This window comes from Dromaius novaehollandiae, chromosome Z (assembly GCF_036370855.1).
Source record: "Dromaius novaehollandiae isolate bDroNov1 chromosome Z, bDroNov1.hap1, whole genome shotgun sequence".
Taxonomy (NCBI): domain Eukaryota; kingdom Metazoa; phylum Chordata; class Aves; order Casuariiformes; family Dromaiidae; genus Dromaius; species Dromaius novaehollandiae.
In genome coordinates this window covers 41,885,325-41,900,101 of record NC_088132.1, presented here as the reverse complement: position 1 = coordinate 41,900,101, position 14,777 = coordinate 41,885,325, and the positions used below count along the sequence as shown (strand labels likewise).

Below are 14,777 nucleotides of genomic sequence, written 5' to 3'. Positions count from 1 at the left end.
GGCCTTCCTACCAGTATCTGTTTAATTTTTGTGCCTAGCATACAAAGTCTTCAGAAAGACCACAAGTAAAATAAAGTGGATGTGCTAATGTTGCATACATTGAATTCATTGAGTATGTTTCTTTTTCTTAATTCAACACTGTTTATGTTTCTTTGGCTTTAATAGTATTGCAGTGGAGGTAAGAACTATACCTGAGGTAGAGAGAAAACACGAAGGGGTGAAAAACAGGTCCACAAATACAAGAATTTATTTTGGTTTGGTTTGTTTTCATATTGTGGTTAACTTCTTTCTTTCTCTTAGGTTATAGAGTCAGTTGAACTACCAGAAAGTTAATTTATGGTCATCACTTTCTTAAACAAAAGACTGGAGCATTTTTCTGAAAAACAAACTGAATGTATTGGCAGGAAGATGTAGAATGTGTTTGCTGTCTCTAAAGCACATATACAGAGAGTTCAGGCTTTTATTTATAAACTCTCAGAATATGAAGAGGCACAAAGAGTAATGCAGATGAGGAATTGTTTGGCCCATTATATGGTGTGTAGCATGCTGGAAATACTTTTCTTATGTTGAGGAGGGCATTCTTTGGGTATTTTTCCTCAGCCCTTGAATTGCTTTTGGATTTTGAGTAATCTACTACTACCTACTGAACAGCCTCACCTAAATTCAGACCACAACTGTAGTAGTGGGTCAGCCTTCTGCTCCTGAATTTATGTGTTCTTTGTATTATGGGTTGTTTTCCTTTTTTTCCTTTTCTTTTCTTTTCTCTGCCCCCCCCCCCCCCCCCGAAAGTAGCTTATTTGCAGCTTCTTGCATACCCCTGCTCTCTGCTAATGACAAATACTCGATTATTTACTTAGTAAACCTTCAGGAACAACATTTACTAAACAGTGTGAAATGTTTGGTTACTTTCATTCCTGGATGGTAAACTGAAGCCCTTGATCATGTAAGGACTTACAAGCGCATTTAGTTTTCAGCAAGTCATAGAATCACCTGGCTGTCTGGGACTACTCTGGTATATGTAGGCTTATGCTTTTTATTTTTATTTTTAATTTTTGAAGGTGTGACTACCATTCATTTAAACATGCTCAACCTAGCTTTATAACAGCTAGTTCAGGTATTGCCAGCAGTAGAGCTACAGGTGAACTAATTTTCAATGAGTTAACCTTTTAGATAATTTTTGAATGGTTTTGTAGCCTGCATTGACCTATATTGGTACCTGAAGTTACAAGTTGGAAGAAAGCTTGGATATTTCTACTGAAGCTATAATCTTGTCCTGGCTGGAGCGTGGGTATGCTTTAAATAAAACTAAACATTGTACCTTAAAAAGTAGTTTCAATTTGTAATTTAAATCTCCATCCTGAAAACACTTTCTTAATTTTTTCTCAGTTTTCCGAACTTTGAATAACCAATTGATCTTGAAGGGAAAAGGCTTAATTGGTAGAGAGTTCTTTTCTTTTTTTAATAAGAAATCACAATTACACAGGATTATGAGAAATTCTTAGTAAATAGTATGTGGAAATTCAGTTTTATATGCAGTTTTAAAAAAAAAGTGAAAAAATTCTTTTTGGCTTGGCCAAAATTGTGTTTCACTTCATGGTCCTTTGCTGAAATGGCATATTTCTTTTATTTTTAGTGGTCATTAGCAGCTCTGAAAGCTATGTTTTTTTTAAATGGAATAATAACAAGGTTTGTTAATGACGTACTAAAGTTAACTTTATATTTTATTATTTCAGTTGTTCATGGTGGACAATGGAGCAGATGACTGGAGAATAGCCATGACTTATGAGCGTATTTTCTTTATCTGCTTGGAAATACTGGTGTGTGCTATACATCCCATACCTGGGAACTATACATTCACATGGACAGCCCGGCTCGCCTTTTCTTACGCTCCATCCACAACAACAGCTGATGTGGATATTATTTTATCTATACCAATGTTCTTAAGACTATATCTTATTGCCAGAGTTATGCTGTTGCATAGCAAACTTTTCACTGATGCCTCATCTAGAAGCATTGGAGCATTAAATAAGATAAACTTCAATACCCGTTTTGTTATGAAGACTTTAATGACAATATGCCCAGGAACTGTACTGTTGGTTTTTAGTATCTCATTATGGATAATTGCTGCATGGACTGTCCGAGCTTGTGAAAGGTAAGGTTGTTTTGTTTGGTTGGTTCGTTCTTTCTATTTTTCTCTCTTGTTTTGCTTCTTTGGTTTTATATTGAGGTGACCTGAATATTTAATGGAATGGAGCTTGCAGGTCCTTCATGCAGCACTCGTGTTGAGTGCTGGGTGGCTTGACAACAGATTGTCAGGAGTGCTTCACCTTTTAATCTGAAGAACTTTTCTAAAAAGAGTTGTGCCACAACATTTACTGTAGCATTGCAACTTGATTTCGATGTTTTGATCAAACTTTATATATGTTTGCTAAAAAGGGACAGATGCCATAACATGTCTTTAACAATAGTTGTTGATACTCTACGTTGATATCAGCTTTCATTTTTGTTGTTTGTGAGCTAATTTAATTGAGAGTAATGCAGATGAAATAGCCACGGAAAATTTCAATGGAAAATGTAGTTTTATGGTCCCTTATAAAAAATGAAAGTGCAAAAATGTTGGGGAGTAGTCAAGATCAAAAAACAGGAAGAAGCAGAAGTTACAATGATGTAACTATTTTTTTTTCTTTCCCTAAAAATAGAAAAAGTGCATTTGAGAAACAGATTTTCATTCATTTCACCTAGTTTTCAAACTTCCCCCTCCCCCAAACTTCAGTGTAGGTGCAGAACATATGGATACCAGTGCTGACACCTTGAAACTGAGTTTCTCAAGCATACCTTCAACAAAAAAGAAATGAGCAGGTAACTTTTGGTTGGACAGGACTGCTTGGGAATGTTCGCTGTGTGAAACAGGCTAACTTGAAGGAAACAGGCTGGTTCTTTGTGGAAGATTTAATGCCTGGGGCAGCTCTCAGATCCACTGAATTTCTGTCCAGTTGATCCAGTTGAATTTCTACTTACTTAAGCTAGAAGACCTTCTTCAACATATTTAAGGGATGTCCGCTGTTGGTTGTTATCATTTTGTTTTTCCTCTTCCTTTCACTGTTTTGCTCATTCTGGAAACAGTTCAGAGGAGTTACTTGTGACAGTTAGCTGATTTAGGTCAGCAGTTAAAATGCAAGCCAACTGTTATGGTCAGGTTACTTTTGGAAGTTACTCATTGCCTTACTTCTCCATTTGTTACAGAAAAAAATAGCTGATCTTATAAACTGAATATAGAGATCATCTTGACCTTGCTTCTTTTATTGTTAATATCCCCCAAATTGTGGAATATAGTTTGTTACAGTAGATGCCTGTGTCAATGTAGTTCCATCATGTTATGGCAAGGCTAATCATTTGAGTACGTTCTGAAAATGCCATGTTAACAGTAGCATATTTTAGTTTCAAAATATTCCCCATTTTTGGAGCAGGTAGAACATTCCAGATATCAAATTAGTCTATAATAGTTATATTTTAATACGATGTTCTTGTAATAGAAATTTGAACAGGCTTCAGCTGTAACAAACTTCTGCTAAACCCCTTCTCTTTGTCTCACATTTTTCACTTCTGTTCCCATCAGTTTTCTTTCAACAAAATTTGTCTACTCAGGAATTTCCCAAATTATCACTTGTTAAGTGGTTCTGAGTAACTTCAGCATCCATTCCCATCACTATTTTATATATCACTGGTTAATAATTTGTAATATTTTATTATTATGAAATAATCTCTTCATTAAAAATTCATTGTATTACTAACTTTTTAATGCATGTTCAAAATGAACATATAAAGCTTGTGTCTCTCACAGTGAAAATTATTGAACAAGAACCGAGGCACTTGTGCCTCAATGTGATCCTTGGGAAGAAGCTTAGTTGTGCAGTCAGGTACAGTGAACTTTGCTGAACTAGTGGCAGATATTGCACATTTCAAATTAGATTTGCTGTTCTTGAAGTGTAAGGCTTGGGATGGTAAGCTGGATAACCACTGACTCTTTAAAAACTAAACTAAACTAAACTAAAAGCAAGTTAAATATAGAACTGAGTGCTGGATTAATATGTCCCTAGTATAATTACCTTCTGTCAGTGGAGTCCAATCAAAGGTCATGTGCCTTAACATTTAACAATATTAATTTTACACTTCTAAAACACTAAAAGAGATAGGTTTTGGCTTTAGGAGTTAGATACTCCTATCATTCTTGCTAGTTGCACACCCAATTTTATGCACGCTTTGCCTCAGCTTTTCCCTAGAGGGGATATATAAATATTCTGAGTGAATGATACTGGTTCTAGCTCCTAGTTACTATTAGTCCACTGAAAACATGTAGGTCCTTACCCCACAGAGAAGTTCATTTAACATCCCCCTCACACACACACAAAACCCCAAGCCCCGCACAATGGAAAGCTTTTGTCATTCTGCCCTCTGAAGTGCTCTAAATAAATTTCCATTTTTGTATAGCTCTAGATAGCTATGATAGCCATTTTTCATGGAAAAGGCCACTGAATCCATTCTGTGCTGTGTAGGTTATCGGGCTCAGGGAATGTCCCCTGGGATCTTAATGGGTTTGTTTTGCTCCATAGCTGAAGTTTAGTTTACAGAAATTAAATACATTTCTTTCATCTGTGCTTAAGTTGATTTTTTTTTAATTATGACTAGAGGGAATCTTTAGTTGATGGAATAGACTATTTTATATACACAAAATGATTCAAAAAATAAATGTTACCTTTAGAAAGAGTTCCACTTAACAGTATATATATGTGGAACCCTAATATATTTTGCTACATTTAGCAGAAATTAGGACTTAGTCAGCAGTTTGGTGGCTTTTTTTTGATGAGGGGGAATTTACATGAAAGTTAATGGTCTTAAGTATAAAGAGTTCTCAGAATCACTCTAGCACCAAGCTCATTAAGAATTATGTAGGGGTTTTACACAAAGCTTTGCATTAGTGGTTTTAGTATTACTGCTTGTTATTAAAGCAGTTTGCTGGCCATCCAAATTAGAACAAAATGATGGAGATAAGGTTTAATAGATTAAAATATTAAAATTATGGAATACGATTAACAGTCTCATCCTATTCCAGCTGTTTTTGAAGATGGGGGTTAGTCGCAGTAGGTAGTGTCCTTACTGGGAAGACACAGATTCTCAGCAGAAGCCACTGCTGCTGAATGACAGCATGACTTTGAAACTGTTGGGCTATTTGAAATCAGGAGATGTTTCACTGAAAAAAAAATTGCTGTCCTGTGAATGGAAGGAGATTTGGAAGCAATGCTTTTCGTAGTGAGCAAGGTGATGTGAAGGAGCATCGTCATCCATCTCTCCCCAGAAAGCTGCGCAGAGACAGGCTATGGGTCCTCAGCAGGCCAGTTCACTCCCCTGCGTTGTGCTGAACACAGGCTTCCCTGCTGTAATGGTCTGTAAGCTGAGGTACGCTGAACTAAGGCAGGGCATGTGTCTTTCTCAGTGCCTTAATGGCTTTATTGTTAGCTCCCAGAAAGCTAATTATAGCGTGTGACAGTTTGTGTTGGTGAGCAGGGTATTTTCCGGGACTGCAGTTTAAGGTCATTGGTGAGGGCAGACTGTGGTGCAGACGATGACAGTGGGCAGCTAGTGTACGCTGAGCACAGAATGGTTGCTAAGGCTCCAGAGTCATCTGGCCAAGGGAGCTTGTGAGGAAAAGGTGGGGAAAGCACTGAAGGGTTGCTGTATATACAGTGCCAGAAACTCTTGCTTTTTTTTTTATTTAGGTTTTTATGTCTATTTTGAGGGGAAGATTACATTACATAGGTTTGAATAGCAGCCGTTTAACTGTCAGCATCAGTATATTGCTGTCAATCATACGTGGGCTTCATAATGAAACTCTAAATTTTTTATTAGGCCTAACTCAATAGATGTTTGCGTTCATAACATCCCTGAGGCACATGGTCTAGAGTGCTTGTAAATGTGTTACTTCTGTACATGAATCATGAGCCCTGTAAGTGAATTACTTACCATGGTCTCTCCTAATGATCTTGTTACTGAAATAGATCTGGGCACAGCAGTTAGTTGATTTTAGCAGATAAAATAGAAATGTTTCTCAAAAAAAGTTAAAAGTTTATGCAATGTGCATAGTATTGTGTCATTTAAAAGCCTGACAGATTTACTTTACTCTTTTGAAGCAGACCTGCCTCTGCTGTGAGGATTAATATGCCTTTCCAGATTGTATAGACGGGAGTTGCTGTTGTTGTTCTCTTACTTTTTCTAAGCAAAGAAAAAAAGAACCTAGCATTCTGGATGCAAACGTGGCCCTAATGTACGCTGTGTATCAGGGCAACGTGAGCCGTGTTTGCCCACACTACACTGTGGTGTGTCCACAACAGCTCATATCACATGCCAGGAGTTACTGTGGATTTACAGTAGCAGAACTGAGAACAGAGCTGGATTTTCTGCTTCCCCAGAGAGCACATTTTTGGCACCAATTTTGGTTCTGTTTGTACTTCTGTCTAACTTTTGGCAATGAAGTCAGTTCAGATTGAGCAGTTTGTTTAGTCAGCGTTTTTCCTCCATTCAGTTTTTGCTCTGTATTCTGTCCTTGATTTAACAAACAAACAAACAAGACAACTCTGTATTTGTGAAGGTGAAAGTCTTTAGTGCTCAGTGTTCGTTCGTGTTTTCTACAAATAAATTTGTCTTAACTTTTAGAAATATGATGCCCTCTCAAGGCTTTCAATAAGCAGCTCACAGATGACAACTGCTAGGCAAATGCTAAGGATTCATTCGATACAAGCAGATGGATGCAGTGAGATTCTCAGTTGTAATTCATGCAGAAAAAACTTTCCCTAGCTATCTGATTTCCTCGTGTTACATGTTTGGCTTCTTTGGTTGGCTTGAGGGCCTTATCTGAAATTGTTACACTGCATGAAAAAACCCACACTGCAAACTGTCTTCAGCAGTCTCCGCAATGCCAGTGCAGAGATTTGTAGTAGCAGTTTTTAGAAAGCCGCGTTTAGGTATTTAGTTTTAAACCTATTTTTAGCCCCAAAAGCTCAGAAGCAATGACCTATCATTTTTTTCCTTTTTCTAGCTAATATTTCTGATCACTCTCAACAGATAAAATAATGTTTGCATATTGACAGTACTGTCCATTTAACACAGTTCTTTAATTTCGCTTGGTTTGACTGAAACCAAAATCTGCTACTTGCAGTCAGGTTTCTCCAGTGGTTGTAAAAGTAACTGTTAAATGTCCTACACCACGGTGATCAAATATGCCCTAGTATCGCCTTGACTTGCTCTGGCCCTGTGCTACAAATGATCAAACAACTCTGCTTTCCAGTTTCATCGTAGTTCCTGATTTTGCAGAGTCAATATAGATTGACTGTAAATGTTATGTCATTCTTTTATAATATTTACACCTCAAAGCAATTCATAAATAAAACCAGATGTAACTGTGAAATTATCCTTTTTGACTGAAAATTTACCAATAGACATCAGATATTTTATCAAATAATAAAGGCAGCAAGGCAGTCCGTCACAGAAGTACGTCAGTGTATGTCTGATATACATAACCCAGATTCAAAAGAGGGTAATGTATCCAGATAAAAATTTGGCTTCCTTGGTAGATGCAGAAGGAGCAATAGCTAAATGCTGTATTCTTCTACAGCTGCTTGAAGATAGAAAACAGTTTATGTAGATTTAATAGAGAACACAGGAACACCTATTCTAAGGCATATAGAGTTTGAGTGTCATTCTTTTGGATTCATGTTTTCGTTTGGAACAATGCTACTAGTGAGTTTTATTAAGAATTTTAGGAATAAAAGCAAGAACATTTTTGCACTTTGCATTGTATTCTTTGGGGTTTTTTGTATTTACAGAATTATCCTTCTAGCTGTGGAAGGTAACAATAACTGCAGCAGTAAGTCAGTGGGTATAGTCATCCCTTAACAAAAATGTATCAAGCCAAGATAGTTCAGTATTTCTCTAGTCTAAAAATAACAGACCGAACTTAGAGGAAGGGGGTGTAAAAGGTAAAAAGTAAAGGGAAAAAAACCCCAAATCTCCAAGCAAAACAAACCACAACATTCCTCATTTTAAAAAAGATGATCGTATGACTTTTTATATCTGTTTTCAAGGTCATCTAACTAAAGTATGAAAACTTTTTTTTTTTACATTAAATCCCTTTTTATTTACAAAGAATTTATACATACAACAGTTGTATGAGACTAGAATGAAGTAGAAAACCTCATACGTAGTTCCAAGACCTCACAATAATGGTGAGTAAAGTGAAAACTTTTTTTCGCTAACCACAAAAGGCTGAAACAGAATGAAAATATCTATGAAAGTAGTATTTATCTGCTTTTGAGGACAAAATGCATTTTTTTCATTAATCTGGAATCTGTAAAACATAGTGCAGGGGCTGATCTTTCTTCTGTTCAGCGAGAATGTACCCACTCCACATCTTTTTCAGAGAGCAATTTATGGACATTCGTCTATCATCATTTCATCACTGGGGCCAGGGATGCATCCTCTGGCCCTTGCATTCCATTTTTAAATGCAGTAGTTCATTTCCTCCCCATTTTAACCAGCAGCTCAAATCATTCAGAAAATTTTGCTTCAAAAGGAGTCAAAACAATTCACAATATTACTTTAAAAGCAGTCCACGGAAAATATAAGCATTCTGAAGCAGAAGTCAATTTATTATCAACTCAAAATATAATTTGTTGCTGCAGTAGCTTAATATATGTGAAAAATACAAACTGAAAGGGGGATTTAGGCTTTACTATTTGTTTTAATTTGCTTCCTATCTAGATGTCAGACCTCAGTGAGGAGTTTGTATTCTGATAGTCGGTTCATTGCTAACAAAATGAAGATATGCTGACTGAACTCTGACCTTGGATATTACAACATTTATTCATTTATTTATAGATATTATAACAATTCAGCCATAAAAAATCATGTCTATAAGGTCAGTTATGCAGATAATTTGTGTGGGAGGAACTGCGTAATTGAAAGAGACTAATGGTTATATGGAGGGAAACAGCAGAAGGTGCTGTTCAAATATTTTACATGTTCTTTCGTTTCCTTTTCCACATTCTCCTCCCTCCCCCTCTTTTATTTGTTGTTTCGGTACATTTATTTTTTTCATTTGTTTGGGTTGTGTTTTTCACCTTGAAAAGTTCAAAATCAGCTATAGGCTTTGTTAAAGTTTTTATGCCTGTTCTTGCAATTGTAATTTGTAGCAAATGTGTAATTTGTGGTGCAGGGACATCGCACTAGTGGTCTAAGCCTGCACTTAGATAAATAACTGTAAAAAGGTGCTATAGGAAAAAGCCCCATACTCTTCATGCGTATGGGTAGAATAGCTCTCCAGACAAATCTGTACTACAGACAAGGCCTACAGTGTTATATTTTTACAAATTACTTCACTTTAGTAGGTAATATGGTACTGGAACCGTCTTGTTTACATGCAGCTGTAAGAGCCTTGTATTACGACTGCTCTTTTGAAGGATCCCCAACCCCATTAACTTCAGTACAACTCTGGTATCAACTCTTTAGCAAGCTCTGAATCCCTATGGAAACATTTGATATTTAACTCTGTAACAAAGTTTCAGGGCAATTACAAAGAGCAGATTTTATGTTAAAGCCAATGCTGCAGATCATTGCGCTGCGAGTGGAGAAGTCCCATCAGTAGCCATAATGGAGTATTACCCAAGAAAACTGTGCTTGTATCAGTAGAGAGGTTAGAAAGGGCAGTTTTCTTCACTTAGTGACAGCGGTAAAGGGCACAGCTCTGCCTGCATGGTTTGTTCTGCATTACTGAGTATAAGAAATTAGTTAATGCTGCAGGAAATAGGTACTGCCAAATGGGAATGATAGCTGCAGCAGGTACTGGGGAGAATTCCCTCGACATGACATCCACTGGTCAGCCTGTGAGACCGGGGTGGCCGCAGCAGGCAGGTCTCCCTGCGAGTCGGCCAGAAGTGTCAGCAGTTTCTTTGCCGTCTGCTTCCAAGGAACTTACCTTAGTATTTCTTCTTAAAATGGATGGCTGGTCAAAAGAGAACAAAGCAGTAGAAGGAAGAACATTTTGCCTTGTAATTTCATCGCAAATGACAAATCTCTTAATCATTTTGGCCCAAAACACAGGAACTGCCATATTCTAACAGTAGTATTTCTGGAAAGCTTCAGCTGTATTTCTGCACTGAAATTCAGACATCTTTCTGAATTTTGTTTATACTGAGTTATTTTTAATCTTTTTTAAAAATGCCCTATATTCTAACAAGTGTAACATGTTTTACACATTTGTATTTGGGTAACTGAGTAAGAAGGAATGCATTAGAATTTGTTTTAAAAAGAGGGTGGTTTTTTTTCCATTTCTCCTCCCTTATTACCAGCAAGGCTTGTATTTGTTCCCAGAATCTCAGTGTTCTCAGATGCTCAGTGCATGGACTATGGTACAATACTTTTTCTTTAATTTTTTATTTGTGCAAGTGTCAGTGTGCATTATCACCTACACTTACATTTTAGATTCCAAAAAACAGTGATGTTAAACTAGTTGTAGGCTGATCAATCAAAACCATTCCTGAGTTAGAAAACAGAACATGAACCTACTCAGTTATTTCTCTGTGAAACACAGGGTTTATGTCAGTGAGATACAATATTTGTTTTTAAGCCTTGTTCTGTGTTAAATGAAATCCATTGGCAAAATTTTGATGGGTTTCCACAAGAGTAGTTCCCTGAATCTAAGCATGTTAATGGAAAACTGAAGCTATTTGTGCAACATAAATGATCCGAGATACTTACCAATTTGCGCTGCAAGCTTTTGGGTCAGGGGCTTTGTTGTGTATTTGTGCACTGCTCAGCACAGTGGTACCTGAGAATAACACTTCCATTTATGCTAGTGCAGTACTAATAAGCATAGTAAATTTTAGTGAGAAAGAGAGCTAAATGCTCCTGAAAGCTGCTGATATTCAGATGAAGATGGATGCCTATGTATGTTATACAGCAGTTTAAGACAAACTGTTCAGGTTCGACTGATGGCAACTGTGCTACCAGTTTGGGCTGTGCGCACTGTCCCGACAGGAGTGACACCGGGCTAATCAGCTTCTTTTCCCCTTGGAGGTGTGCTGCCCGAGGTGCCGAAGGCTGAGGTGAGGGTCTCGGTAGTCTTAATCCACCTGCAGATGGGAAGCTGTGTTTGTGTCAGCCTGGCGGTGGGGGCAGCAGATCCACTGCTCAGTCAGTCACGAGTTCTCCTTGTGGACTGTGCCCAGCACTGTGCCACAGACGTGTATCGGGCTGAGTTGGAACGGGCCAGCTACACAGGTGTCTGGGCGCTGTACACCCTGCCATGGACTGTGTGTGGCCAGCAGGTGATCCAGGGCATAATCTTCTGATGTCAAGCTAAAGAGTCCAGCCCCTGACCACTGGAAAAGTGGAATGAGGGTATAAAGATATCTTAAGCCCAGAGTACCAGCTTCCTGAGGAGGATAAGGGCAGAGACAGGAATAAATCCTAGCCCAATTATGGGGCTCCTGCATAGCTTGGGACCTGAGGCAAAACCTGTGGAAGCACGTGGACTTTCATTGACTTCCAGGCCTCTGGTGATGGATGCAAAAATGAACGTATTCAATGTGTAATCACAATTGGGACAAGCCTTGGATATAAACAGGTGTCAGTTGTAGGGAATTTTTTAACTGTCTGAAAATATGCTTTGTATTGCTAGGAAGTCAGGGTTACTGGCATTGGCATGAATGAAAAGTAATGTTATAGTCACCTGGTGTGTGTGTGTGTATGTCTGAAAGAGAGGAAGAAAGAAAGAAGAGAAGGATATCTGGTAATTACCATGAAATGACTTTTTTTTTTTTTTTTTTGAAGGCACTAAATATTTACAAGTAACTTTGACTTGCAAAAGACTATTTAGAAAGCAAATATACCAGTAAAGTATATAGTGTATGTTGTCTTTGAAGCAATACAACATATTGTAGTACACAAAGAAGACATGACAGAATGGTTAAAGGTAAAACAGTAAGACAGAAGATAATGAGTTAATGCTGATGCAGTCTCTCCTGATGATCGCCTGAAAGTGTAAAGCAATGATTTTTTAATATAAATTAAATGAAATTTATATTAATAAGTACTGTGTGTGGCCCAGGACTGCAAGATTATGTCCCAGTTTGTGGAGTGTAATAGATGTGTTGTTCAAGCTGCATATATTTTGTTACGATAGCATAGTAAAGCAGATGGTGATCATGTTAGGAAGTATTCTTAATAATCCTAAACTTGAGGATAAATCTGTAGATATGAGCATAGTCATAGTCACATAACATGTTGTCTCATCTGACAAGTTGCATTAAAAATATTTTGAGTTGTATGTAACTTTGGAGTACAAAGCAAGAAGGTTTTGAAAACCTAGGAACTGAGAGTTGTGTGGGCCAAACACACAAACATATTCTTTCAAAGATGAGGATTTTATATAAGAAGATTAGGATTTAGATTACTCTAAACTAGATTTGCCAAAGTCGTCTTTGCAATCCAGGGATTAACTAATGATGTTAACTACGTCTTTAATTTCCTTACCTGTAACACTCTGACCCTCTTTTGGGTCAGAGTGTTTGGTAACCTTCAGCCAGGTAAAAAGGGCTCTGTGAGCAGGGTGTGCATGGCTTAGAAGTGCAAAGCAATTATATACTTGCTAACACATCCAGGAGCTATAGCTAGGATTTCCTGTGCTCAGCTAAGCGTTGATACGCTCAGCACCCTGTTAAGACCCCTGAGAGGCTTTGCTAAGCTCATGGGGAAGGGTGGCCTCAGTGGCTCCCAGGGATGGGTCTTCAGTGCTGCTGCGGTGCCATCCAGTGCCTCCACAGTGATGGCCAGGTGATGCCTCACTAGCCCCAGCTGGACAAGCCATCCTGACTGGACCCCCTGTTTTTTTCCTTTAAGATTTTATACCTTTTCAGGCTGATGCTTTTCCCTCTTGAATCCTTGAGCTAGTAACCATCCCATCCCAGCAGTCTTGCCTCTCTGTAATTTTGACTTTTCTTGTCTCTGTACAGACTTTCTCACAGTTCTTTCCAGGAGTTGGGGCCAAGGTGGTGATACTGGGCCATATCGAGGAGGGGAGAAGTCTACAGCAGGGGTTGCAGAGAGCGCTGCAATAAAAAGAGGATAATCATTTTCTTTCTCTTCAAACTCTGTAATGTTTATAAGGCACTAAGAGGGTTTTGGGTTGAATAATATTATGGCAGTAAAAGTGTTTTAATTTTAAATTCTCTGTTGGGAGACTATGCCTTGTTAAACTTGATGGAATTAGTGAAAGACTCTTACAAAACACTTTTAATTTAAACAAAAGAAATTCCAAAATGGCAGCTGCCACCAGCTGTTTGATTTTAATGAAGTACCTTTTTATAGGCAGTGTGTAGTTGCTGGTGCTTATATATTGGGATTTTGATGATTCTATGTTGCCAGGTCCTCTGAGAGACAAGAATCTGCATGTAAATGAAATTCATCCGTGTCTGATTCATCTTACTTCAATGATGTCTCAAATGCATTTTTGTGGGAAGCACTCTTTTGTTTATGTAGAATATAATTTGTGTTAACTCACAAAGGTATCTGTGCTAACATCTGTAATCAAATAGGGGATAGCATTTTTAATTGCTGTTATCATGGGGGGTGGGGGGCAATTTGTAGTTCCTACAATTTAAAGGAAAATTTAGTGATTATGACCCCAGGCAGTGCTAGCTTATGCATATCCGTTTTTGAACATGTTCTTAATTGTAGAATATTAAACATTTGCATCTTGCTGTTTGAGCAGAGTAGCTAGACATCCATTTTTAATTCATCCTTCTATCTCTGATTGAGTGCTTCATTTCTTAGCATAAATAGCAGAACAGCAAAGCTGTAAAGGACACAATTTCAAAGTAATATGCTTCAGATAATCACAAAACAGAACAAACACCTGAGCAGAGATGTGACTAAAAATCTTTAAAAATTTGGGGGCTCACCTGACAAACCCTGTGCGAGTTCAAGCTGTGACCTCACGCTCTCATAAGTTAAGGCAGCCTGAGCCATGAAAATCCAAGTTCAGGAATGGGTCTGATTCAACAGCTGGTGCTCAGTCATCTTGGAATTAAAAATTCTGCAGTATGGAAGTGTCATTTTTGAATAGGACACCAATGCCTGATTGTTGTCTTTAAAAGCTATGCTCTTTTTCACAAACACAGATATTAATATCAAAAAATCCAATTTGAGCACCATGTCTTTGCTTGCAGAAAGCATTCTAAATCAGTAGTCCATTTCTGTCCTTAGTTTGCTGCCTATTAGCTGTTTCATGCTGTCAGAGTGTTTTTGAAACAAAACAAAGCAACAGATTCAAACGAGATTATTTCCCTCGTTGACTGTGCAAGTGTTAAACAGAAAGATTTGATCTCAAAGAGATGAAAAATGCTAGTCCCATGGCAGCATCATGCTGCTGGAGGGGAGAGAAGGATGTTCGCTGAACACTTGTTTTCCTTTTTTTGGCTTGTTTTCTACTGCTGCTGCCTCTCTAGTTGGGTGGATATCGGACATGAGACCCAGAGAGGAGAAGCTGTTCCCTCTGTCCGACTCTGGAGAAGAGCGTGGCAGAGCATGGAAAGTATCTTGGTTCATAATCAGTCATGTCAGAAAGTTCAATAGCTTCTTCTAGAATTTAAGATTTGGCTATGGTGCATCTTGCAGAGGTTAAACATGTTTATAAAACATTGCATGCCAACTGCTGGATTTGGAGTGGG

At 38.0% G+C, this 14,777-nt stretch overlaps 1 protein-coding gene across 1 annotated transcript in view; it reads left to right on the top strand.

The window, feature by feature from the left end:
- KCNN2 (potassium calcium-activated channel subfamily N member 2) overlaps positions 1 to 14,777 on the top strand; it is a 300,746-nt gene that overhangs the window by 239,476 nt on the left and 46,493 nt on the right. The window contains exon 12 of the mRNA XM_064502223.1: positions 1,734 to 2,152. Within this exon, the coding sequence (XP_064358293.1) occupies positions 1,734 to 2,152 (419 nt within the window). The remainder of the gene's footprint in view (positions 1 to 1,733; positions 2,153 to 14,777) is intronic.